Consider the following 27,246-nt stretch of genomic DNA (forward strand, 5'->3'; position numbering starts at 1 on the left):
ACATTACCACTTGAGGGCAAGGCATGTTTGTGTGACCTACTTATCAGCTCTCCATGTCTACCACAGCGGGTGTTCAGGTTACCTGGCACCCCGTGATTGTCAGGGGTCACTCATACAAAACTCCGACCAATAGAATTCGTTCACAATCTTGTCAGATACACTGATCGGCTCGTTAGCTGCTTGGACGGGGTGACAGTACTCCAGACGGGGAAGCACCTACTCTTGAAGAACGTTACGAGGGTAGTAGGCAGTAGGAAGCTACCAAACCGGGAGGTATTACCGTCTGGGAAGATATTGGAAGCATACTGTATTGTCTAATGGTAGACCCTGCTGCCATATGGCATCACGAAAATTGTGACTGAGTCCCAGGTTGCCGATCTGACTTTCTGCCTCATTTACACACAATTGCAGGCTCTCAATAGTTTCTCATACTATTGACAACACAACATACATACCCCGTATATCATTTCTCACTATTGATATATTTAGATTTTTTTGTATTTATATATGGCTCTTTATTATTACTATTATTATTATTATTATTATTATTATTGTAATTATAATTTATATTAATGTTATCAATTTTATTATTATTTTATTATATTTTCGCCCCCCAGGCCTTGATGTGGATCATAAAATGACCTGTGCCCGGGTGGGCTAATGGCCGTAAAAAAATCTGAACGAACCTTCTTTACTCTTTCTTTTTTTCGGGGAATTGTCCACCCGGGCACAGGTCATAGACCCACAACGGGGCCTAGGGGGCGAAAAAATAAGAATAAAAATAAATTATAAATAGAAAAGGAAAAGGTTATATTAATCTACACCACGAAGATGCCGGAAAACCAGCTTTTTAAAGTGAGACATTGTATGAATGTGGAGAAACAGAAGGCAGAGCATTCCACAGTTTGTCTGTTTGAGGAAAGAAGGACGTACTATAGCGGGTTATTCTAATCTAGTGTGACCGACATCCACAGAGAAATGGTGGGCACCGCGTGCAAGACGTGTGTTACGAGCCCACTGTAAGCGGACGGAAAGTGATCAACCAGCAGTTGTTTTGGAGAGTATCCACTACAATGTGTTGTTTTGCAGACAACAGACATTAGTCATATTATGTATGCTGTACAGTGTACAGTATACTATCTATCTGTACATATGGGGCAGTCGCCAGTAAGTTCAGCAGCAATGTGCAAAAATAACTGAATGACTTAATTTTTGAGTTTGGGCAAGTTCTTGTTGACCGCCATTTGTATAAATCCACGTCGTACATTTGGCAGTTCGCTTTGAGATCTTTCTGTAGCTGTCACTGCAGCACTGCTTGAAAAATTTAGCTAGATCTTGAAATTTTGAACCCAGCCTTAAAAGATTCGGAGGAAAGTTTGAAAATCTTTAAAGTTCTATACATTCATTTTTATTGATCTTCTGTTTTGACACTTATAAATGACAATGCTCTTTTAAGCAATATGAAACCCAATGAAGCAACTAGTAGCAACAGACAGCTGAAATCAATCATCCTTGCCACACTTCCCACCATTAGTGTCTGAGGATCAGTTTGACAAATTACAGGATGAGTGGCATGCGCTACTTTATGCAAAGGAGGCAGTTGGTCTTCTTCTCACCCTTGAACTACCTGTCTTCTGGTACAGGCGGTCTATTAAGGATGGGGATGATCACAAAATTCATGGATGGACTATTGGCATTGCCACACTCATCCGCTTGCGCGGAGAGAGTATTTTCAGTTAAATTTTGTGAAAACAAAACAGACGAATAGACTAATAGCCAAGCAGGATATTTATCGCCGGAGGGCTGAGTGCTATTCATGGAATCCATTAAAACGTGTACTAGAAGATGTAAAACAAGGACGATGTCACCGAAGATACACTGGGAGTCTCCAGGGGATATAACAAGAAAACATAGTAACACTACAAGCAGCAGATTAAGTAGTAGAGACGAAAATGCTTTGATGCATACTTTCTTCCAATGATTCTCACCTTCTTTTATTGAAAGAAGTGTTATATGTATTTAATCAGATTGACTGATGATGGTTGGTTAGCAGTATACTTAAGTTTCGTGTTCCACGAGTACTGTAGGTTTCATTTTCTTTTGTTCATTCTTTTGTTTGACTGCTGTATTTTACTTAATATCCTGAATCTAAAATAAAATATTGTATCTTCAATGGTGCAAGAATCATTTTATCATACCTTTATCACAACTTTTCAAAAGTGGCAACACTGCTCCCGTTAGATCACGTGAACTGTTCGTGGAGGAATCTGCCGGTAACGGTGATACGGTTTTATTCCATATTCTATTAGTGGATGTATATCAACCACCAAACTTGAAACAGTAGAGATGTATCTTGTATGTCTGTAAATTTTTGGTAAGTGAATATTTACTGGCTCCTAAAATATTCTATTGTACATTTCTTGGGACCAAATAACTTATTGCTAACAGTATGCTTTAAGTTCATTATGTTTTGTGCATTTACTAAATTACTAATTGTATATCCAATACTTACACTTATTACATTCAGCAATATTAAAGATTAATTGCCTGTTACATGTCAGACTAATTACAGATACCCTGTATATCAAAAGTTGTACTTGAACTCATGAAACTTATTATATTTGCACTAATGCAGTATTCATTATTTATTATTTTCACTTGTTTCCATAAACTTTTGTCATTTACCAGAAGTCTCGACGCATATTCTTTGTGATAGTGACGGTCAGAAGCTTGCAAGGACACGAAAAAATCATATTGTTTTGGTAATAGATTGAAAATTAGTTTATTAATTGTGGCAGAGGAAAAATGTGACTTCACTGTCTAAAAATGCATTGCTTACTGTACCGTTTAGTTTGGCATCTGTATCTGAAGCATTATAGCATAGATAACTTGTGTGGTTACAGGACTCGGGACGACAGTCTAGTGGACTCGATACCCCTACAACAGTCTAGTCACTATAAAAAAAAGTCGGTCGTTTATTATGCAGCACACATGTCATAGCACAAATTCCCGGCCACTCTGACCTTACCTAAACAGACTGACAGAATATTAATTGTTTCTTCTGTGTTTTTTGTTGTGGGATTTTGAACTATGTCCGTAACCGTCATATCAGATTAAACCCTTACCTTGGTACTGTGCAGTTGGTCAGTCACATCTAATTACCAATAATCAGCTTACAATAAAAAGATTCTCAGAGAATATTTTCCATATACCCAGTTAACAGGTTCACTGATGCTTGCGGTGACGCTTACTTCTTGTATAACGATAAACGCATAAGTTTCCGGTGAGTTATGATATACAGTATTAATTTCGGTATGTAAGGATTACCGGTACTGTGGAGGCCCATGGGCAGCCTCTTTGTGGAGGCCCCCCTCATTATAACTACCCAAGAGGGTGGGGTGGCGAGTGAAGCGACCCTAAACATTTGGGAGTTCCGGGGGGCGCTGTAAGCTCCCCCGGGAAATTTTTGAAATTTGAACACTTCTTTGGAGAATTTTGAAGCCATATGCAGTTATATTGAGGAAATTAGAACATTGAGAAATTTTTAATTAGCTGTATATTTATTGATAGTGTACAAATTCCCATGAATTTTAAAGAATGAAAAAAATAATCCAAATGAATAAACAAATAAATAAAATATTGCAATGTGTGGAGGCCCCCAGATTGTGGGGGCCCCTGAGCAGCTGCCCACTTTGCCCACTCCTGAATCCGGCCCTGAATTTCATATTAATTAGTAGGTTGAGCCGTGAGGTGATCGTTACTATGTGTTGGATGGCCCGATGGGCGAGGGTTAAGTGTCGGTTATGGGATGAGTGTAGGGGGAGGAGGGAGGTTGGGTCTATAGTTTTTTTGGTTGAAATATTTGTTTCTCATATTGTGATGGTTCCAGCTTACTGCTGTTAAAAATATGTGTCTGGACCCCCCATTTTGCTGTTCACTGCAACATGAGCCTTATGTAAACGCTGGGTCAAAGTGCCAGATAGTGTCCCATGACAACAAGTAGACAGGCGATTAGTGTATATTGTAGCTGATATACAGTACTGTTGCCATAAAACTTGCAATTAATTTTCAGTATTAATAATGTTTGTTCACACAGGCTTTCATAAAACTTGTGTACTGTAAACGTTTACAGTAAAGCAGAACTAAACTAAAAGAGTTTGAAAACATCCAACTTTTAAACTATAATATTTGTTGTATCGGTTAAGTATATGGACTCGACGGTGAAGTAAATGAGGTACCTTTTCCATAAATGCATGAAGCCTTGGTTTAAAATTATCATACGTAATATCAGACGTTGTTAGAGGACTCCCGCCTGGCAGCCTGTGACTGGTTGGAATGTGTGATGGTCATGTTTCTTATGGTGTACAGTATAATTATGTAGAAAACCAGGTACATTAATCAACTAAATGTAACTCAATCATCCTAACATTCAGAACGATATTCGGAGTGTTAGGTTAGGCTTAGTTCGTTCGTATTATATGATGTTATCTTGAAAGGTTTTGTAAGAATCACTAGCTATCTTTGGAAATATTAGCCTACGTCACGGACTGTCCAGCGCTCTAGTAACCACCTGTTGAAAATTTGATATATATATATATATATGCTGATAACTACAAGGAAAGAAGAAAACACGAAGTTCCCAAGCGCTTTCGTGTAATTCACATCTTCAGGGGTGAGTACAGACTAAGGAGAAGTACAAAACAAGGTGTATATATACAGAGGAGGGTGAGATCAGGTCCACCTATGACCATAAGAATCTCTTAGTATTACCATTTCACAAAAATTTCTCTCAAATTCCTTTACAACTAAAAACCTGGAACGTCAATGTGGCATTTAAAAACTCATGCACTGTTAAACAAATGTTAATCAAGAACTCCCCCAACAACACAATTGGTTGCATTTATAAAGTTCCTTGCAAGGAATGTAATATGTTTTACTTAGGACAGGCCTACCAATATCACAACACTACTATGCAATTTCTTAGACAACAGAAAGGCCAAATTAATCATCGACAACCATCTAGGACAAACTTTTAACCTTCATAGTGGAGTTCCCCAAGGCAGTAATATATCGCCGACATTATACACTGTATACACAGCAGACATGCCGCAACCACGGCAATCAGAGTATATAGCATACGCAGATGATGTCACGCAGATAGTCAGGTACCCGGGAAAATCCAAACAAATGATGGCTATCAGAACAAGCAGAGAAATAGAGATAATAAACAACTATGAACGAAAATGGAAGATAAAAACCAATGTCCAAAAACTCAAAATAATTCACATCGCAAAAACAAACCCCTACCCTATTATTGTCAACAACCAACAAATACCATATGCTGCCAACGGAAAAATACTAGGACTCAAGATATCCAGAACCGGAATAATCCCCCACATCAACGACAGAATAGCTATGGCAAAATCACAACTTACAAAGCTCAGAAGATCCCGCCAATTAAACACCAACACGCAATTGCACCTATACAAAGCACTGATCAGACCACACTTAGAATATCCTCCGATACCTCTGAACACAATCGCAAGAACAAATCAACTTAAATTTCAAGCAGTGCAAAATATAGCCCTCAGAAGAGCGGCAAAACACCAACCACCATACACACAAACAGTACAAGACATACACACAGAACACGGCATAGACCCACTCAACACCAGAATACACACCCAAGCAAATGTAATATGGGAAACATCCATCAAGAACAGGATCCCATACTAAACCAACTAATTGAGGAAAACAACAACACATCACACAGATGGTGGCCTAGAAGCAGGAAAAATGATAACGAAGAACCAGAGCCTCTATATACACAATAAAAAAGAACCAAAAGATGGGCACAACTCTCCAGTCACACAAGGACCTGGAGGGACCTCACAAATAAACAAAGACCTAAATAGTTTACAAACGAAAAAGATGGGGATCATCCCTCCAGTGCCACAAGGACCTGGAGGAACCCCCCAAGGAAACATCAAATAGAATAACTTAGCTTAGCTTGGCTGATACCGGCCTTCCCTAACCGCATGAGCCACTAAGGCAGCACTGTTGACGGAAGACAAAAAAACCCGTCTCAGCAAGGTGGATAGCCCACCTGCTGTCAACCTCCTCCTCTATTTCCCACTTCTTAACTTTACCTTGTACTGTACCCTTCTTGCACCTTCAGAGCTAGTGCTCTCTTCTCTCCGTATAACCAACCAACCCCTCCTTAGTCTGTACTCACCCCTGAAGATGTGAATTACACGAAAGCGCTTGGGAATTTCGTGTTTTCTTCTTTCCTTGTGGTTATCAGCATATGTTTGTATAAATGCGTAAGTTAAAGGGCCACTGCTTAGTAATGTATCATCCCTCAATTTATTTAATATTCAAGGAGATTCCAGGCTGAGGATAATCATAAAATATCAACACTACAGGTTATTTATGCGTGCTCATCAGTTCTGGCTTCCGCACTTCAGAAAATTTATTGAGGGATAAAATTTATCGTACACTCATTATGTTTCGTTAACCATGGACTTGTAGTGACGGTACACTGCCTGTTTATGTTTAAACATAACCCAGGGTTTTAAATGACTGTACTACACTCCAGGCTAATGAGCACTTACCCTCAAACGAAATTACAAATTTGCCTTCTCTGTGTTTTTCTCCAATCAACAACCGTATAATGATATATCCATCAAGCCATAAAACACTTTCAGGCATGGAAGCTTTCATGAGACTGCATTGAATACAGTTAATTGGGTGATGCAGTATTTATGAGATAATAATTTGACGTTTGATAGATGAACTTGGCTCTTTCCAGAGTGGTAAGCCAAGATTGTGGCAACCGATATGGATCTTTAGCATTAGAAAGGTTTTACTTTACCCATTTACCTTACAGGTATTTAACAGGATTCTTGTGCCACTTCTACAGTTGGAGGAAACATTTACCGAAGTGAATATGAAATGGCGTGTATCGCTGGCCGGCAATATGCAGTACAGTACGTGTATCGCTGGCCGGCAATATACGCAGGGCCGGATTCAGGAGTGGGCAAAGTGGGCAGCTGCCCAGGGGCCTCCACAATCTGGGGGCCTCCACATATTACCATATTTTATTTATTTGTTTATTCATTTGGATTATCTTTATTTTCATTCTTTAAAAATCATGTTTATCTATTCCATCACGTAAAACTGTGTTAAGCACGAAGCGTGATAGAAATTAGGCTAGCTACTCCTTGAAATTCATGAATACCTGGTTTTCCTATGAACCGCATATTTTTAATGAATGCTATTGTTTGTGTTGCTAATAATATATTTAGAATTCCACTCGCTTCACTCGCCACCCCACCCTCTTGGGTAGTTATAATGAGGGGGCCTCCACAAAGAGGCTGCCCATGGGCCTCCACAGGTCTAAATCCGGCACTGAATATACTTTTATCGCTGGCCGGTAATATAACGGGGTAAACATTCTTGATGCTATCTCTATAGCTTGGAGAAATGTTTCTGATGGTAAGATGTGTAAATATTCAATTAAATATATATGTGAAGAGGCAAACACGATGCGCTTTTCTGCTTTGAGGATTCTATATACTGTCCAAGCATCCATGTTCTGCCTCCCTTGCTCATTAAAAATCTGCCCCCTCCCCCATCCCTCTCTGTGGCCCAGCGACACGGGTTTTCCAAATGACCACTTCACGCACCCTCCCTCAGTTGGTGTGCGGCTTGAGTAGAAGCAACAGCTGTGAGAACGTCGTGTCGGCCTAGTCTAGTAACCGGTCAACTTTATACGATGGCTACGGTAAGTGTTTGCATTTGGCAAACACCCTTGAATGTACAGTAATAGTAATCTTCAATGTAACGCAAATAACTCTTTTCATAATAATGACATTATATATACAAATCCTGATGGATATTTTTTTTACATTATAAGGTAAATCATCATTTTTAATTCCTATATTATGTTTGCACTTTATTTGTTATATATAAGTGAGATTTTACATTTAGGACTAACCAAATGGACCTTGCCCACCTTTCCTGATTATCTCCTATTCATTGAACTGATAAAATTTGTAAGTACGAAGTGAATAGTACTAATATTGGTGCTACTATTAGCGTGTGCTGTTCATAGATATCTTTAGTCTAACCTAACCTGACTTAACCTAACCTTTCCTAATCTGACCTAACCTATCCTAATCTGACCTAACCTAACTTAATCTGACCTTACCTTACCTAGCCTGACCTAATTTAACCTAACCTGACCTAACCTAACCTAACCTGACCTAACCAAAGCTAACTTAACCTAAATCTCTTGTAGACCGCACGCTTATGCCGTGGATTGGATATATAATAATTATTTTAATGTGTATTTTTTATAAATGTTTGTAGTTCTATTACAGATGTAAGTTAAATTCATAATTCAATAAAAAAAACATGTGCGCTTCGAATTAAGTTAACTGAAATTTAATGTTTGGCGTTAATATCCAGCCGGGTTTTCTTGACTAGTGCTTTTTATATTATTAATTTTTGCTGCTACCACTGTTGCTGTGGCGGCTGTTTTAACTAAACATTAATAACACGATGATTTAAGAGTACTCAAGAAGACAATGGCTGAGTCCTCCCTTCCCCCATGGACCGGAGCAGGTTCAGTTGAAAATGTAAATTTACATGTTCTCTGCAAATGTCTTTTCACGCCTATGATTCTACAAGTTATCTTACTCTGCTTATGATTACTTATGATATTATTTTGTTTTAATTGTTTCCATGTTTGTGACACTTAACCTGCCCTATAGACAAGTAATTTGGTGGTGAGGTTAGTGTTTTTTTTTATAACAGAGATTGGGTGAGTTAGGTTTTGCTAGGGAGGGGTGGTAGGGTATTATTATTTTTTATTTATTTTTTATTTATTTTTTGTTTTTTTTTAAGATTTATAGGAATACTACCTACTCGGACCTTAAGCTAAAATGCTGGTCCACCCACTGCTGGGATAAAACACCAGCATCTTTTTGGTTAACTGTACATCTCCACCACTAGCGTGGGGGTGGATGCTCGGTAAGAAACTGGAAGGTTTCTTGAGAGTGGTTGGTGGTTAGCATTTTGGCAACCTTCTCTGCTGTGATAGGGGGTTGTATGTTTTTCCTAGCTAATTGTGTTCCAGGGCACTCTATGAGGTAGTGCTGCAGTGAGTTTTCTGCTCCGCTGTCGCAGGTCTTGCACATGCGCTGCTCTGCTGGTACTTGTACAATGATTTCCCATATGCATGGGTATCCAAGTCTCAGTCGGTGGAAGATGACTTCTTCCCTTCTTGTTATGTCCTTCATGAGTGGTGGTCTCTCATAATTCGTGACCAGATAGTACCACCTGGCCGATCGTGATACTAGTGTTAATCTTCTATGTTTGTCTATCTTCCACTGGGCAGTTCGTGTTATTGTGGTCTTCTTTATTTGCTCCTGACTGGGCGGGATGTTCATCTCAATGTTTTGCTGTCCTAACGCAGCCTTGGCAGCAGCATCAGCTGCTGGGCACCCAGTTAATGATAACTTGCCGATCTTGTAGTTTTAACCCTTGCAGTAGGCCAACAACGGATGTCTTGAGATGAATGTTGTCTCTATGTTCTCTGCAGTGTAGTGCTTCAATAGCACAACGTGAGTCAGTGTGTATTACAACGCCTTGTTGACTGTTTATGGAAGCGTGTCTTAGGGCTCCAAGTATGGCAGGTAGCTCAACTTGCAAAGTAGAGCATCCATCTGAGGTTCTCCAAAGGGACGTGTTACCTCCTTCTATCGTGAAGGCTGCTCCTGCCTTCGTACTGGTGGGCTCTACGGAACCGTCTGTGTAATACACTGTACTATTGTGTGGTGTTAGAGCCTTCATGTTTCTCTCTGCTACCTGTCGGAGCTCATGCAGGTTACAGTCAGCCTTTCTTGTCCCAGTTTGTAGAATGTTGATGACTGCTGGCGGGGACTCCCACGGTGCTGGGGTACTGTAGTCTGGACTCATTGTATCAGGTCCTTTGCTGAGGATTGTGTCTTTCAATTCCAGTCGATTTACAGCGTCAGCTGCGTACAATAGCCATGTTTTCTTGTTAAAGACATCTCTTAAGGTTCAGTGCTCGTAAGAGTCCATTCTTGATGTCACTTTCCCGAGCCCTGGTAATCAGTTTTTTTGCAAAGCACGCTGTTAATCGTTCCGTCTTGGTTTGGAGAGATGTGAGACCTGTCTCCATGTGTAAGTTTTCAATTTTTGTTCACATAGGTTTTTTTTATGGGATTAGCCCACCAGGGCACAGGTCAATGACCCACATCAGGGCCTGGGGGTGAAAATATTATTATTATAATAATAATAATAATATTAATTTAAAAACATATAAATTGTAATATATATATATATATATATACTGTATATATATATATATATATATATATATATATATATATATATATATATATATATATATATATATATATATATATATATATATATATATATATATATATATAGAATAAAACTACAATGTAATAATAATAATAATAATAATAACAAAAAAAAGATCAATAGTGCGAAACAATACATATACTGTATGTTGTGTGGTCAAAGTAAGAGAAACAATTGAGACCCTGCAACTGTGTGCAAATGAGGCAGAAAGTCAGATCAGCAACCTGGGACTTGGTCACAATTTTTGTGATGCCATATGGCAGCAGGGTCTACCATTAGACAACACATTATGCTTCCAATATCTTCCCAGGCGGTAGTACCTCCCTGTTTGATAGCTGCCTACTACCTACAATGACTCTCATAGCGTTATTCTGGGCAACCTCCAATTCTCCCACTGCCACCCAGACAGTGTGTTAAGAGCCGGTGTCTCATAGTCTGTTAATGATCGATTGGCGTGTATATATAGCGTTCTTAGGACTACAGTACACGTCCCGCACCCACCTTGGGTCCTGTCATGGCTCTCATCATGTTGACTCTCTTACCCATTCGGTCTCTTAGATAGTTTATCTCATTGTCAAATTTGAGGCCTTTGTCAATCCAGATGCCCAGGTATGTGTATACATTGACCCATTGTAGGGCAATACCTTGTATTTGAAGTTGTGTCACCGGCTCATTGTGTCCAATCCTCATGGCTTTCGAGTTTGGGATTGATATCTTGAGCCCGAGCCTCATACATTCTTCACTGGTGAGGTCTAGTGCTCTTTGGACTTTGCTGATCTGATTTCTGCCTTTTACTATCAGTGCTAAGTCATCAGCATAGCATAGCAGTTTGGTACCCTCTTGAAAGGGGAGCCGACACAAGTTTTCCATGAGGATGTTGAAGAGAGTTGGACTAAGAACTCCTCCTTGTGGTGTGCCATTTTCCAGTCTTTGCTGACCTGAGACTTGTCCTTGACAGGTAACTCTGTTTTGGAGATAGTCAACAATCCAAGCCAGCAGGCATCCCTTGATGCCTTTCCGGGCCAGAGTGGTTACAATGGCCTGTGCATTTGCCAGCTCAAATGCTTTCTCTAGATCAAGGAACTACGATTGTCTTATTTTGACCAATCGATCCCAGGAGAGTGGCCAAACTGTGTGCAGTGCTGACACCTTTGGTGAATCCAAAGATATTGTGGTGAAGTGGTCCAGTTTTCCAGAGGAGTCGTGTAAGGATCACCCTATCGGCGGTTTTGCCGATGCATGCTGTTAGTGATATTGGTATGAAATTCTGGGGATCATTGGGTTTGGGAATAGGAACAATGTTTGCTCTTTTCCAAGCTGGCGGGATTTTGCCTGTTGACGATGAGCAAGTTCACCAGCAAGTCCTGCATTGCTGAGCAGTGAATAGGTTATATCATCACTGCCATGGGCGGTGTCTTTGCTTGTTTTCCTGGCCCTTCTGATTTCTTCTGTAGTAAACAGACAGTCTGTAGTGTCAGTTTGTTTAATTGCATGTCTGACTACTACTTCTCTCACCAGTTGTACTTGCTGTAGATGAAGTCTTATTTCAGGAGGTAGTTGAGCTGATGACGAGCGTAATGCAAAGTGCTCTGCCAAGCGATTTGCTTCCTGTAGTGGCTGGGGGTGGGCTGAAACTCTGGGCAGTTTTCCTGTTGCTACCCTGAGTTTTCTCCAGAGTTCTCTCAGGCTGGTGTGTGCATTAAAGGCTGCACACCACTCGAGCCATTTGTTTTCCCTAATTTTCTGAGTAATTTGACGAGCATGTTGGACAGCAGCTCTCAAGAGTTTCACTCCCTCAGGGGAAGGGTATTGTCGGAGATGTCTTCTGAATGTGTTGATTCTGTGATTCTGTTCTCTGACTTCGTCATTGTAGAACCAGTAGTCTTTGTGGTGTCTATTTGTAGGGTTTGTTTTTGGTATTGCTTCCTCTGCTGCGTGTTGTATGGCACCAGTAAGGTCCTGGTTTAGTTGGTCAATATCTTCTGCTGATTCATAGATAGAATACCATTTTTGGAGTTCATCTTGATATAATTTTCAATTTGCTTTCTTGGTATTCCATCTGGGTGGCGGACGTGGGGGAGGAGGGAGTAGCTCCATCCTCAAAGTAGTTGTCGTTGCAAAGTGGTCACTGGTCAGCTCATCATCTACTTCCCACTGAGCTACTGGAACGAGCTCAGTGGAGATGAATGTGAGGTCCAATGTTCCTCCCAGTATGTGAGTTGGTTCCCCAGTATTAATGAGCGTTATTTCTGGAACATCTGTCAGCAGTTCCCTTAGGTGATGACCATCCTGGTTCATTGTTGTGGTCGAATTGATCGTTGGATGATGGGCATTGAAGTCCCCAGCAATGAGCACAAGTTCCTGAGTTGCTTGTGTCAGTAGTTCACCGGCTTCCAGTCGTTTGGTTGGCGGTTTATAGATGTTGTATACTACAAGACTGTCGTTTGCCAGGTGTATCCGAACAGCTTGTGCCTCTACTCCATCTCCATAGTGAGCTGGTTCTACTTCTGAACTGGGGATGGTCGCCCTGTCGAGAATCATGTTGCCATGGGAGTTGGGCCCTTTTGGTACAGAGTACTGTTGGTGTTCAGGCAAGCGGAATTGTTTATCCCATGACATCAGGGTTTCTTGCAGAATGAAGACATCAATATTTTTAGCTATGGCTACTGCTTGTACAGTATGCCGTTTGTTGGACAGGCCTTGTACATTCCACTGTGTTATCTTGAGATGACAAGGAGGTGGGGCTATTCTATCATTATCTCCTCGTCGCCGGTGCTGTAGTTGCTCTCGGCGTTCATGGTTGAGTCTCTCTCCTCCTCGTTCGTTAGGAATGGTGTGCTCATTGGTGGCGGTTATCTTGGGCACCTGCTCCAAGGGAGGAACAGGAGGTGGAATTCTGCTTGTTATTGGAGGAATCGCGGGAGTTTTTTCTTCTCTCTTCAGGGTGTTGTCGCTCTTGCCTGTGATCGTGTGTTTGCTGACGGTCTGTGTTTGTTGTTCTATTCCTCGTGATCTGTTGCGAGGGGCTTGAGGTTTCACGGTTTTGAGTGATCTCTTGGATGGCAAGTTCTTCCTCTTGTCTGATATCTGTCTCAAGGGCGTCGTCTGTTCCATTTGTAGTTGTGGAGTTTTGGGGGTCTGGTCTTCCTGCATCTTTTCTGTGAGCTGTGTCATAATTGCATTTATTATATTTTCGGTGCTGGTATCTTGTTTCTTTATTATAGTAGAGAGAGTCACTATCATAATGGTGATCATCTGTTTTATTTGTTCTTCTGTGAATGCCGCTTGTAGATTGGCAGGCTGAGGTGTATTCAGTTGGGTGGTCGCCTGAAGGGGTTGCAGTGTCCCAGACAATTTGGTGTTCTCCACCAATACTGGAGTGTTTTGTGCTTTTACTGCTATACAGCTCTAGAGCTGCGGTTGTGGAGTCCACTGATTTGTCATGGCTTCCTGCATGGACTGATTTTGTCCCGGTGTTTTCAATTTTCTCCTGTAGCCTGGTGGGGGAAGTGCAGGGGAGGAATCCTCTGACACTTGAGGCGGGGTGGGTGTTGGGTTGGCTATTTTCTGTCGCTGTTGACCCCACACGAATGTGTTCTGAGGTGCTTCTGTTTTGTTTTGTGGTTGAACTTTTGCCATTGCAGCTTTCATCAGCTCTCTCCTCTCTGGGCATGATGTGCTCCAAGCGTGATGTTTCTTTCCACAATTTGGGCACTTGGCTGTCGTGATGGTTCCGTCCTTGTGTTTTTGAATACACATTTCTGTCTTGTGGCTTAGGCTGCAAATGCCACATCCCACTTTTTTGTGGCACCTGGATTGGCGATGTCCAAATTTCTGACATTTGTAGCATGGGACAGAAGGACGCAACTTGTAAATCCACCAGTTGCCTAGGTCTACCTCCTCTGGGACTGTCTCCTTGATGTCCACTTGCACTTGCCTTGACTGTGCTTTGTTCTGACTTGTAACACAGCGCTCTGCCTTGGTCACTTTTGAATGTTTTATGATAACTTCTACAGGTAGTTCCAGAGGATATTGTAGTAGGACCACTCTGGTTGCTTTCTCCTCGGGGTCTAATGGTATTATCTTGACCGTCTTCCCGTTGAGGTTGGTGACCTCGCAGAGGATCTTGGCTGTGTTGTGGTCTTGGGGGGAGAGTATCAGGTCTCCAACTAGATTGGGCTTCACACTGAGCTTGTTGTTCTTGTATTCTAGTTCCAGTGCTACTACTACCGCGTATGCATTTTTGAACTCGGTTTCTTTGGGAATTTTGTACTTCATCACAGTCGGAATCGCGAAGGTGGGTGGTTCTGCCACGGGTTGGATTGCTGGGGACACATTGTCTATGTTGTTTTCCTTCCGAGGCCTCTTGTGGCATTGTCCTTCCATTGGTTACGTCTCTCTCGCTCGTCTTTATATCAATAAATTGACAATGAAGGCTCACTACACCTGCCTAGTTCCTTGTTGCCCTAGGACCAGTGCCGTAGCCAACCCCCCCCCCCCCCAACGGGGGTCGTGTACCGAAGACAGGCAAGTCCAATAAACAGAAAATGGACCACATTCTTAGGTATCTTTGTCATATTTGACCATTCATAGTCTCGATAAACTTTTTGTGTTGTTGCTGCCGAATAAAATGTTGTTTCTCTCACACTTTTAATTTAATTCCAGTTTAATGAAAGCCATGCCTTTACCTGGTTATGCAAACATTCCTCCATAGTTGATTGAAAATGTTCAGACTAGAGCCTACACTCCGGCACCTCAGTTATCCAAAGAGATAAGAGCGCCTTTAACTGCCTAGCTTATGCTACAGACGGGCAAGCGTTGACCTAATTGAGATGGATAAACATTTCAAAGGGGTCACAGCTCAAGGTTTAAGAAGCCACAAGTCCAGAAAACTTTTTTGGAGTGAGAATTGTGAACTCTTAGAACAACGTGCCAGAGAGTGTTGTACCGAGTGTGAGCTCTTTCAAGACCAGACTTGACCAACACTGGAACAGATTTAGATGCATTCAGGAGCCAGTGCATACTTGCCAACAGCGCGTAACAGACATGACCGACTCCCCAAGCGGCTAATGAGCCGATCAGTGGCGAAGAGGTTAAAAGTAAAAGTAAAAGTGCATTTGTTTTACTGTACTTTGAACGTTACTTAAGCTCAGGTAAATGGAGAGTAATGAATTGTATTTGCAATGTACATGGCGATTCCAGGATTATTAAATGGAGGGAGGCACTTGTCCATTGGAGAGGGCAACCTCAGAGAGAGCAAGTAGTAGGATGATCAATGATATATGTAATGCTGACTAATCTTTGCGATCTCGAATTCTTATATCAGCAGAATATGTTAAATTTTCATCGCGAAATTATTACCCTATTATAATATTTAGCCTCCAGACGTGCGATACCAATGATTCTATATTAGTAAAATTATTTTGACGTTCACTTTAATGCACAATACGCGTAATGGTCGTTTATTGTCTTTGTAAGTTCAACAAATACCTTCTCTATTCTCCCACCCGAAGCACGTCATGTAAGGGAGGCTGAAATGTGTTAGAGCATTTAAATATCACACGATATATTGGGTCAAAGATCACTCAGTTGTCTAGTGTCTCCACAATATGCATAATTAGGTGCTACTATTGTGTGTGGTCTGCCAATGTATCTGGCTAACCTAACCTAACCTAACCTATCCTCGCCTGACTTTCGGTAGACCTCAGTCACCGCACGCTATAGCAGCATCCATGTTTACTTCAAATAAGAACGCCATACTGCATCAACGTATTCTACACGTGCATTATGTACAGCCATCTGAAGTTTCCTTTATCTATGCAATTACGATCACGGTATCATATTCATCTTCCCTTTTATAATTTTCAACGTTATTTTTACGATCAAAGTACTTCTGTTAATTATCTTATCTCCGTCACATTACCACTTGAGGGCAAGGCATGTTTGTGTGACCTACTTATCAGCTCTCCATATCTACCACAGCGGGTGTTCAGGTTACCTGGCACCCCGTGATTGTCAGGGCTTTTACACGCTCACGATAATCTCTGACCAGTAGAATTCGGGCAAAACCTTGACGAGTACATTGAGATACGTCTGGTGAAGCTTCAGTTTTTAAAACGAACAAGCATGGAAATGGCTTGTAGCCGAAATTTTAACATTGAAAATTTTAGTTTTTTTTATAACTTCGGAAAAATTTCGTTTAGTTTTGCCTATTTATTGTTTGTCAATGCAGGAACAGAGCAAGAATAATTCATGATTTATTTCTGCGAGTGTGGAAGACAGCTGATGACTGCAACATTTGTAGAAACTGTCTGTTGTAATTCCAGATATATAAAACTACTAAAATTAAAAACAAATAATAATAATTTTTTTCACTCATGTTAAAACGCTTTTGATTTTCAAGTCAGAAATTAATTTCTTCATCGTTTCCATTAAATTTAGTGGTATATTCAAATTAGACTCAGGTTGGTCGACATATCATAATTCGGGGATTAGCTCACCCGGGCACAGGTCACTGACCCACATCGGGGCCTGGGGTAATAATAATAATAATAATAATAATAATAATAATAATAATAATAATAATAATAATAATAATAATAATGATAATTCATTGTAAATAAAATTCATGATAAAAATTTGAAAATAAAGTAAAAATTATACTAATAATAATAACAACGCTGTAATAATAATAATAATAATAATAATAATAATAATAATAATAATAATAATAAGTATTATTATTATTATTATAATAAAGAACCATAAAGAGATACAAAAATGAAAAAAAAAACATCAAAAGTGAGATACAATATACAGTATTATGTTGTGTTGTCAATAGTAAGAGAAACAATTGAGACCCTGCAATTGTGTGTAAATGAGGCAGAAAGTCACATCAGCAACCTGGGACTTGGTCACAATTTTCGTGATGCGTTAGTTACATAATTACAATATGTTATCTGTTTAGTGTCGCCTAGTCACCAGACTTCTAATGCACTCCGCCGGACCACATGAACTGTGCGTGGACAACTCAGCCTGTCATACTTTTACTTTAACTTTTATCTTTTTCGCCACTCATCGGCTCGTTAGCCGATTGATAGGTTTATTGCGATACAAAAAAAGTAAATACATCTCAAAGGGATGAAGTGACATAAGTCATCCCCACCCCAGTCCAGGAATGTCCCTCATAGGACTCACATAAATCCCCAGTACAGATATATCTCATATAATCAATTATAGTACTGTACGTACAGTTATAGTCTTGATGCAAAATTTCTATATTTCTTTAATATTTCATATATTTTCCTATTTTTAAACATCCACTCTATTTGTTTGGAGACATTATTTATCTGGACATTTCTATATACATTAAGCAATGGGCATTCAGTAATATTTATATCCTAATCTTAACCTCATATACACTGAATCTTTCCACCTGCTCCTATCTTTGCCATCTGTAAAATTTGTGTTCATGAGAACATGATGGTAATGTTTCATTGTTTCACTTTTCTCATACATTTCATTCCTTTTTATATTATCTTCTATTGATTTTATTTTCCGCAATTTGCTCCTTAATTGTTTCAAAGTTTTAATACACATTATGTCGATCTCAGACTTTTCTGTGGCTCTTTTTGCTATTATATCTACTGCTTCATTAAGACCAATGCCCACAGGTGAAGGGACCCATACAAATCAAACACTATGGCCTTTTTTCCTTATTGTATTCACTAATTTTCTACATGAACCAATAATGTGTTCTAAGACTGGACTCCCGCTGTTCAAAGAATCCAAAGCTGCCCTACTATCAGCAAAAAAATATGCATCTTTATTCCTCTTTACAACACTTTCCAATCCTACTAACATTGCATATAACTCAGCTTGTGTTGATGATACAGTATAAAAATGCTCAGCCGGAGTCCAATTTTGGTGTTATCAGTACCTTGTTCTGTGTACTGTCTTATAAGGCTCCCACACCCAGCCCTGCCACTTGACACAACTAAACCATCACAATATACATGCAAGGTGTTAATTTTAAGCAAATTACTAATCTTATTCCCATTTAAAGCCCTTAACTGTCCTGGTTCATGTAATGATTGTGAGAGGCACAATGTCTAATTCTACTTCTCGCAGGTGGACAGTGTTGGGGGGAGGGGGGATTTGTGACATTTTTATTTACTCTATTTTTGTCCTATCTTGTTAATATATCTGTGTATAACTTTTACTTTTACCCTCTTCACCCCTGATCGGCTCGTTAGCCGCTCGGGCGATCGGTCACGTCTCTGATTACTTTTCCTTTTCTTTTATCCTCTTCACCAAAAGATCCGCTAGCTAGCCGCCCGGGCAATCGGTCACGTCTCTGTCACGCACTGTTGGCAAGTACTGGGCATGCACCCGCTCCAGTGTTGGTCAAGTCTGGTCTTGAAAGAGCTCACACTCGGTGCCGTCACAACACTTTCTGGTAGATTGTTCCAAGAGTTCACAACTCTCACTTCGAAAAAGTTTGCCCTCACAGTTTTCTGGACTTGCGGCTTCTTCAATCTTGAGCTGTGACCCCTTGTGGGGCGAGCGTCCGCCAGCTCCAAGTAAGGACACTCGACTGAGTAGTGCCCCTTGAGATGCGTATACACCTCAACTAGGTCACCCCTTGCCCGTCTGTAGTATAAGCTAGGCAAGTTCAGGCGCTCTAATCTCTCAGGGTAGCTGAGGTGCCGAAGTGCAGGCACCAGTCTGGTGGCCCTCCTTTGAACATTTTCAACCAACTGACAGTCCCTAGCATATCTCTGGGACCAGACGGGGTGACAGTACTCCAGATGGGGAAGCACTTCACTCTTGAAGATCGTTACGAGGGACGTCTATATATCTGAACGACCTTCTTATAAGACCCAATAATTTATCTGCCTGATTTACCATCAACTCTTTTTCATTTGCCACTTTTTATCCTCAATTTATTTATTATGTGATCTATGATATTTATTTATATCGTACTGTACAGTATATTAGTGGTATTAAGAAGTAAACATTAAAAAAAATACACGGGTTTTATATACAATATGTAGATCAGTGTGTTATTATAGCCTGTATAGGACATTGAAAGTTATATGACACTTTTTTGTATTTGTATTACATAAATGATTGCATATATGAAATAAATAGAATTGCCTCGTTATTACCCCTATCCTTACTTATCCATTTTTTCTCTTTTAACCTAAATTGTGTAGCCGAACTCAGACCCAAAACCCGAAATTTCACATGCGTACTTTACATCATTTTGACTTCCACGTGATCAATCTCATAGCTTCTCTTAGCTTTAAGCCGGTTTCTTTTAAGTTTCAGTCTCTTTAGGACACATTGCTATATTTGCAGATGAAGAAGTGGGGCCGCGGGGAGTACTGGGGCCTGGGGAACGAGTTTGACCCAGACTGGGTGCTGACAGAGAAGCAGAAGAAGATTCAAGAGGACCTCATAGAGCTCTGTAGGGTTAAAATCAGACCCAATGCGGTAAGTTCAGCTATTGCACTGATCATTTTTTTCACTTAATATACCACTGAATATGTTTGTTCAGTTGAAAAAAAACAAACATAAAATACAGTGGGTCATATTCAAGAATTCCTCTTTATCTGTTACACCTTACTGTCCTGGGGAAGCTATCATCTAAGGAGGTGGCCACGAGGACCTCTAGGCTAGTCTACAGTAAATATTTCTTTTTCCTTCCCTCCAGCTCGATTCTTTCTTGCTCCACCTTTCCCTCTCACACATAAGGTGTCTCCTAAATCTGCTGCACTGAATTTATAAACTCTCCTTGTCATCCTATCCTCTGGCGTCCTCCTCACATTTCTATACTCCACACCCAGACATTCTGAACCTTCCTTGGCCAAGCTGGAACACCTAGCCCCCGTTGGTACCAGTCACTAAGTAACGTTGTCCTTCAGATTTAACTGGTACTTGGTTCACGACAAAACCAGGCCAAGGTTAAAATATTACAAGGGAAATTACGACGGAATGAGGGAGGAGATGAGGGGGTATCCACAGTCCTGACTCACTAAGGTATAAGAACGCAGACACTACGCTGAATATCATAGCTAGTAAAGTGAACCATTTGATCGATAAATATATACCCAAGACCATACCCAGTGCCCCCAGGAATACAAAGAGACCACTACACATGAACTATGCGGCAATGGACAAAGAAGTAGAAAACTAAGAAATTCGAGACGTGGGTTAGGACAAATGATGAACAGGACAGGAGGATGTATGCCAGATTCAGGAACCAAGCAAAGTCAGAGTGTAGAAGGGCTGAAAAAGAGTTCCATAGGCAGATTGCAAGGTGAGGTCAAGTCAAACCCCAAGGCGTTTTACTGCTATGCAAAGTCGAAAATATAAAAAAAACACGAGTAGGTGTATCGGACCTGAGGCTTCAAGATGGTAGTTGCGAAGATTAGGATCAGGACAAGACGGAGGTGTTGAACAGCTTCTTTTCCTCGGTGTTCACATGGGAGGATGTGAACAATCTTTCCTGCGGGTGAGGAAACGCGGCTCGACACAGGGCTGACCCTCATTGTGGTCCCAGAAGAGGATATAAAATACATTGTCAAAGCTAAAGAAGGTTCATAAGAGTCCCGGCCCTGACATGGTGCATCCCACAGTGCTAAGAGAGTTGTGTAACGATCTTGCTGAGCCCCTGAAGATCCTGTTTTGTAAATACCTGAATGAGCAGAAGGTCCCCAGTGATTGGAAAATGGCTTACGTGAATCCTATTTTCAACAAGGGCGATCGTAACTCTACGAATAATTATAGACCGGTGAGCCTGACCAACGTAGTATGTAAAGTACTGGAGAACATTATAAGAGATGCCATGATAGAACATCTGCTTCGAAACAATCTTGTAAAGGATTGCCAATACGGTTTTATGCCGGGGAGCTTCTGCATAACACAATTACTCAAAGTACTGGATGTTTGAACCCAAATTCTGTAACAGTGGCAATATCGACAATATATACCTAGATTTTGCCAAGGCTTTCAATAGCGTACCTCGCGAAAGGCTGAGAAATAATGTAGTATTACTGATACGTAATTTGTCATAAGGTGTTTATTTAGGATGCCGTATTGCGGATAAAAATAAGTATATATTAAATGCGTCCTCCGAGAGTGTGAATTTGTTACCAGAGTTTAACAGTTAATTCATGTAATGAGGTTTATGATAAACTGCCTATGTGCTTATGCTTGAATTAATGAATGTATGTATCTTTATATAATTTAGCTAATTATCGTTCTCGCCAGGAATGGTCATCCCAACGATTATGAATATACTCATTTAAAAATACATCATTACCTCAGGACGAAATCGGACACATTTGTAACAGCCAATCAGTTGTAACTCTTGAGGAAGGGGCGGGGCATCTCTTCTCAGCTGGGAAAAAACGCACTATAAAGCTAGGATTCCCTTCACGCGTTAACACTGAGCTACAAAGAGGCCCTCCTTGCTGTACGCTCCCAAGAAAAGAAAAAACCAGCAGTAAAGAAAAACCAAGAAAAGAAAACTCAACAGAAGCCGCCCACCACACAGAACCAAGAACACCACGTGGCCCGTGGTGCTGAAGCCCACGCGGCCCGTGGTGCTGAAGCCCACGAGGTCAACCTCACCCTCTCTGACTTCTTCCACACCTATGAGGACTTAATACACGAGGAAGACGAACAAGAAGACCCAAACACAAACGAATGGACACTCCAAGAGAGCAAGAAGAGGAGGAGAGTGAGAAGAAAATCGACATCAAGCTAAGAAGACCAAGACATCCCCTCCACACAAGAAACCAAAACACAATCAAGCCGACCAAGCACTGAACATCCATTGCCCAACCCAACACGCACCTGACGCTTGACCTGACGCTAGCCTGGCTTTGTCTTGTCGCCTCCCTGCCGCGTCCAGGCGAGTTGCTGCTGCTGCCTCCATCTTATAATCCCTCACGCAAGCGGTGTTTAGCCACTGCATCTGTTCTCTCCTCCTAAAATTCACTTCAATCCTCCCTTTATTCTTCTCCTGAACCTCCTTCCCCCCTGTCACTAGCATTTTTCGATTCGATTCGACGCGTTAACATTAGCGCCCAAAATAGATCACATTGAAATGTACACGGTTGTTTCCATTGGCACGGTTGCGTTAGCATTATGCGTTTGCAGTACATGCCAATCGCTCCCTGTAGCAATTTAAAACGCAAACGCACTGCAAACGCATGAATGGAATCCTAGCTTAACACTTCTCATAAAACCAAGATCCACATTAACCCCATGGGTAACGATACTTTTTTGGGTAACTACATGCTGAACTATTGTGATCTTTGCAGTTCTGTATCATGGGCGTCCGCTAGGGGGAGGGCAAGAGGGGGTAGTTGCCCCCACTGGATCAGGCTTGTGTCAAAATATATAAGAAACAAATACCCCCCCCCCCAAAAAAAAAGGGGGGGGGATTTAAAATTTAACCAAAACGAAGGGAAGAAAAAACAAACCACAAAAATATTACCCTACCGAGCCTGACTGTGGGGGCTTGCCTATATCCCCTTGCACCCACCCCCCCCCCTCACTCCCCCCCTTGGAAAATTTCCAGCAGACGCCCTTGTTCTGCATGTTTCTTCACATTGCTGAAAAGTTGTTCACTGCATTACTGCCTGAATAGATAGGATTGACCCAGATAAATTAAACAGAAAGTAATTAGATTTTTCAATGAATGTTTGACAGACAGTAAAGGCAATAAGTGTTAAGTTAAGATACATTCTTGACCACTTTCTTTGTAACAGATCCAATGTGACCGAGAATACGAGTATCCTAGAGAATCCTTGAATGCCTTAGCTGAACTGGGACTCTTAGGTCTCATTGTGCCTGAGGAGATGGGAGGTTTGGGGGAGGACCATTTATGCTGTGTCATGGTCTGTGAAACAATTGCTCGCTATGGTTGTCCTTCTACTGCCATGGTTTATAGTGAGTATTATTATGTGATAACCTACGTCACCACCTCTTAATGGTGACTCTTAATATAACAGTGTAATAAAGGATATATACTGTAGATTGCATGTATTAGAGAAATATTTGAACCTCACTGGATGTTTCTGTCCCCATGCACATTAAGTATTTTATTGTTATTGCTTGATGTATAAAGAATGCTTAGGGTATGCAGTACAGTTTATCAATTTTAAACTTCACCAATTTTCTTATACTGACTAGCCATGCATTTGGGAGCCGTTGCTACTCTACTCTTCCGTTGTCAAAATAATCTCCGAAGTAAGGATGTTCTTACACGCTTGGACAAGGACAAACTAATTGGGGGTCTCTCCTATTCTGATCCTGCTACAGGTAAATTTCTCTCTGTGAAATATGTTTCTTAGTTTGATATTTATTATACTCTGTTTGACATGAATAATATTGTACTGTTGCAATTTGAGAGAGTGTACAGGGGCGAATCCAAGAATACCAAAAGGGGGGTCCAAGAAGTCGTGGGTGGGGGAGCATGGCGAGCGCAGCAAACCCATCCAGCTGGGGGTTTTGAGAGGGCGCTGTAACCCCCCCCCCCTATTTTTTTTATCTGACCAGTGTTATGGGCTGAAATTTGAATTACTTTATTGACAATAAAACTATTACATTAAAAGTACAGGTTAGTGCAGTATACTACTCCCACTCTCACATCCCGAGACTAACGAACCTATGAATCCGAGATATCACACAGTGGGTGTTTGAGGCCCAAAGATGGCGCAATGTGTGATGTCTCGGACTCATAGGTTCATGAGTCTCAGGGATCATGGATGGGAGAGAGGACTGATAGGTCTGTATTTGGTGGAATAACATGACAATAGTTGTTATTGTTATAATGTTATTACTACGCCTCAACACTGAAGGATTTTCAGCGTATAACAAGGTTAGTAATACAATTGTCTAGACACTAAAAAATATGAAAGATAGAACTTGCTAATCAACAGTGGCGCACGTCGGTCATACTCCTCAGCGTCCTATTAGGAGGCATTGCTGTATAGATTTTGAACTTTGTTTTTTTTTCTTAATCGGCAGATTCTCTTTGTAGGTTTTCTTATGCAATTTGTACTGGTATTTTAGGTAACTTTTGAAAACACTGCTACCACCCGAGGGAGTTGTTCGTTTTTTCCACTTTTTCCACAGACGTTATTAGCATTCCAGGAAGTATTTGGGGATCCAGGTTAATATTGACGACTGACCCGCGGAGGAGTTATTTGTTTTACTGTTTATATTCTTACTTTATTTTCATCAGTGAGTTCTGATGTGATAAATATTTCTTGTGCAAATGCTTCGTTTGGTAGATAATTAGGTGCCAAGGCGTGCACTACATTGTCTTCTCGGCGGTAATGCGGCGGTGACGTCTCATTCCAGGATGTAAACAGCCAATCATATTAACGTATTTCAAAACACTCTGCCGCCAGGGCTTGATCAACGCCGATGCTAAGTTTATGCTTAAGAACTGTTCGGTACGGACGGTTGCTTCCACGTCCACAAAAAAATTAAAATGACACTACTTCCTTGTAAGCTCTTTCTGTTTAATATACCTGTGGGCCCAGGAGGCGGAGCCTCCTGACTAGGAAGTTATGTAAGGTTAGGTAAATTTGTTTGGTTAGGTTGGTGGTGTCTTCTAACAATCAATGCTTCTGCTGCTTGTTTTTCATGTCAACTAAGGTGTCCACTATAAAACATAGTGAAATTGTGGCGTTTTTATAATCGTTTACTATGAAAAATCAGCCGAGGGTCAGTCGATAATTATCTGGATCAATTTATGATAATAGCCAAGTTTCGATTTTTCCATAAAATATAAAATTTTTACAAAGTTCAGACTATTCTAAGCCACTTTTATTCTATGGTATTTCCGCCGGAAATTTATATTTTCCTAGTATTTTAATAGATAAAACTACCAACAATATTATTTGTTTAAAGTGAGCAGGGCTTTGGAGTAGAGGGAAAATGTGGGATAAAATACTGCAAATAACACCAAAGAAACCTTTGAAAACCTGACCCAATACTTCCTATCTAAAAACACCTTCACCTACTGAACACTGAAAACGTGAATAAGGTAAACTTCTTATAGTTTTAGGATTTTTACAAATTAGGTAATGTTAGGTCAGGTTTTCAAAGGTATTTTTGGTGTTATTTTAATATTTTACCCCACGTTTTCCCTCGACTTCAAAGTCCTGCCCACTTTAAACAAGTGGCTCGAATATGGTCGTCATGCAGATTTTAACCAGGAAAAGGCGGAAGTGTTGAACAAAGTCTTTTCCTCGGTATCCATAAGAGATGATGTGAATAATCATCCTGCATTTGAGGAAAGACGGTTTGACACAGTGATGACCCACATTGTGTTCTCAGAAGAGGATATAAGAAATAAATTATCAAAGTTAAAGATTTACAAGAGTCCCAGCCCTGATATGGTACACCCCAGACTGTTAAGAGAACTGTGTAACGAGCTTGTGGAGTCCCTTAAGATCCTGTTCTGCAAATGTCTGGATGAGCAAAAGGTCCCTGATGACTGGAAAATGGCTTATGTGAGTCCTATATTCAAGAAGGGCGATCGTCACTCCATGAATAATTATAGACCAGCATAGTGTGTAAAATAATTGAGATCATTATAAGAGATGCCATGATGAAACATCTACTACAATTACTCAAGGTACAGGATGTTTGGACCCAAATTCCGGAACAAGGTGGCAATATCGACAATATATACCTAGATTTTGCCAAGGCTTTCGACAGCGTACCTCAAGAAAGGCTGAGAATTAAACTGGAAGGGTACAGGATTCATGGAAGTGTCCTAGTGTGGACTGGCGACTTTCTGCATGATCACAAGCAGTGTGTAGTGGTTAATGGTACGAAATCGTCATGTGTACCTGTGACAAACGGGGTACCACAGGGCAGTGTATTAGGTCCATTGTTGTTTGTTTGTTTCATAAATGACATCTCATAAGCTATACATTCCTCCATACAAATGTTTCCAGATGATGCCAAGTTATTTAGGGAAATTAAGAACCAAACAGACTGTGTACAGCTGCAGAAAGATCTCTGTGAGCTTCAAGAGTGGTCGAAGAAATGGCTGCTAAGATTCAATGTCACGAAGTGTAAGAGGATGCATTTGGGTCGTACTAACAGTAAGGAGGTGTATCATATGTCCCAACGGGATGAAGAAACTACACTATTTGAGACTGAATGTGAGAAGGACCTAGGTGTGTATGTTGACAATGAGCTGAAGTTCTCGGGCCATTGCGAGAAGAAGGTAAATCAGGCAAATAAATTATTGGGTCTTATAAGAAGGTCGTTCAGATATCTAAACGGTTCGTCCTCGTAACGATCTTCAAGAGTGAAGTGCTTCCCCATCCGGAGTACTGTCACCCCGTCTGGTCCCCGAGATATGCTATGGACTGTCAGTTGGTTGAAAATGTTCAAAGGAGGGCCACCTGACTGGTGCCTGCACTTCGGCACCTCAACTATCCTGAGAGATTGGAGCGCCTGAACTTGCCTAGCTTATACTACAGACGGGCAAGGGGCGGCCTAATTGAGGTGTATAAGCATCTCAGGGGGCACTACTCAGTCGAGTGTCCTTACCTGGAGCTGGCGGACGCTCGCCCCACAAGGGGTCACAGCTCAAGATTGAAGAAGCCGCAGGTCCAAAACACTGTGAGGGCAAACTTTTTCGGAGTGAGAGTTGTGAACTCTTGGAACAATCTACCAGAAAGTGTTGTGACGGCACCGAGTGTGAGCTGTTTCAAGACCAGACTTGACCAACACTGGAGCAGGTTCAGCAGGTTCTGATACATCCAGGAGCCATTGCATGCC

General features: G+C 40.9%; 1 protein-coding gene across 1 annotated transcript in view; it reads left to right on the forward strand.

Annotated features, from left to right (window-relative positions):
• The first annotated feature begins 7,680 nt into the window (after positions 1-7,680).
• The window catches only part of LOC121860350, a 60,984-nt gene continuing 41,418 nt past the window's right edge, over positions 7,681-27,246 (forward strand). The window contains exons 1-4 of the mRNA XM_042357444.1: positions 7,681-7,786; positions 19,783-19,917; positions 23,205-23,385; positions 23,629-23,757. Of these exons, the coding sequence (XP_042213378.1) occupies positions 7,778-7,786; positions 19,783-19,917; positions 23,205-23,385; positions 23,629-23,757 (454 nt within the window). The 5' untranslated portion in view covers positions 7,681-7,777. The remainder of the gene's footprint in view (positions 7,787-19,782; positions 19,918-23,204; positions 23,386-23,628; positions 23,758-27,246) is intronic.

The sequence above is a fragment of the Homarus americanus genome, unplaced genomic scaffold (assembly GCF_018991925.1).
Source record: "Homarus americanus isolate GMGI-L3 unplaced genomic scaffold, GMGI_Hamer_2.0 scaffold48088, whole genome shotgun sequence".
Classification (NCBI taxonomy): domain Eukaryota; kingdom Metazoa; phylum Arthropoda; class Malacostraca; order Decapoda; family Nephropidae; genus Homarus; species Homarus americanus.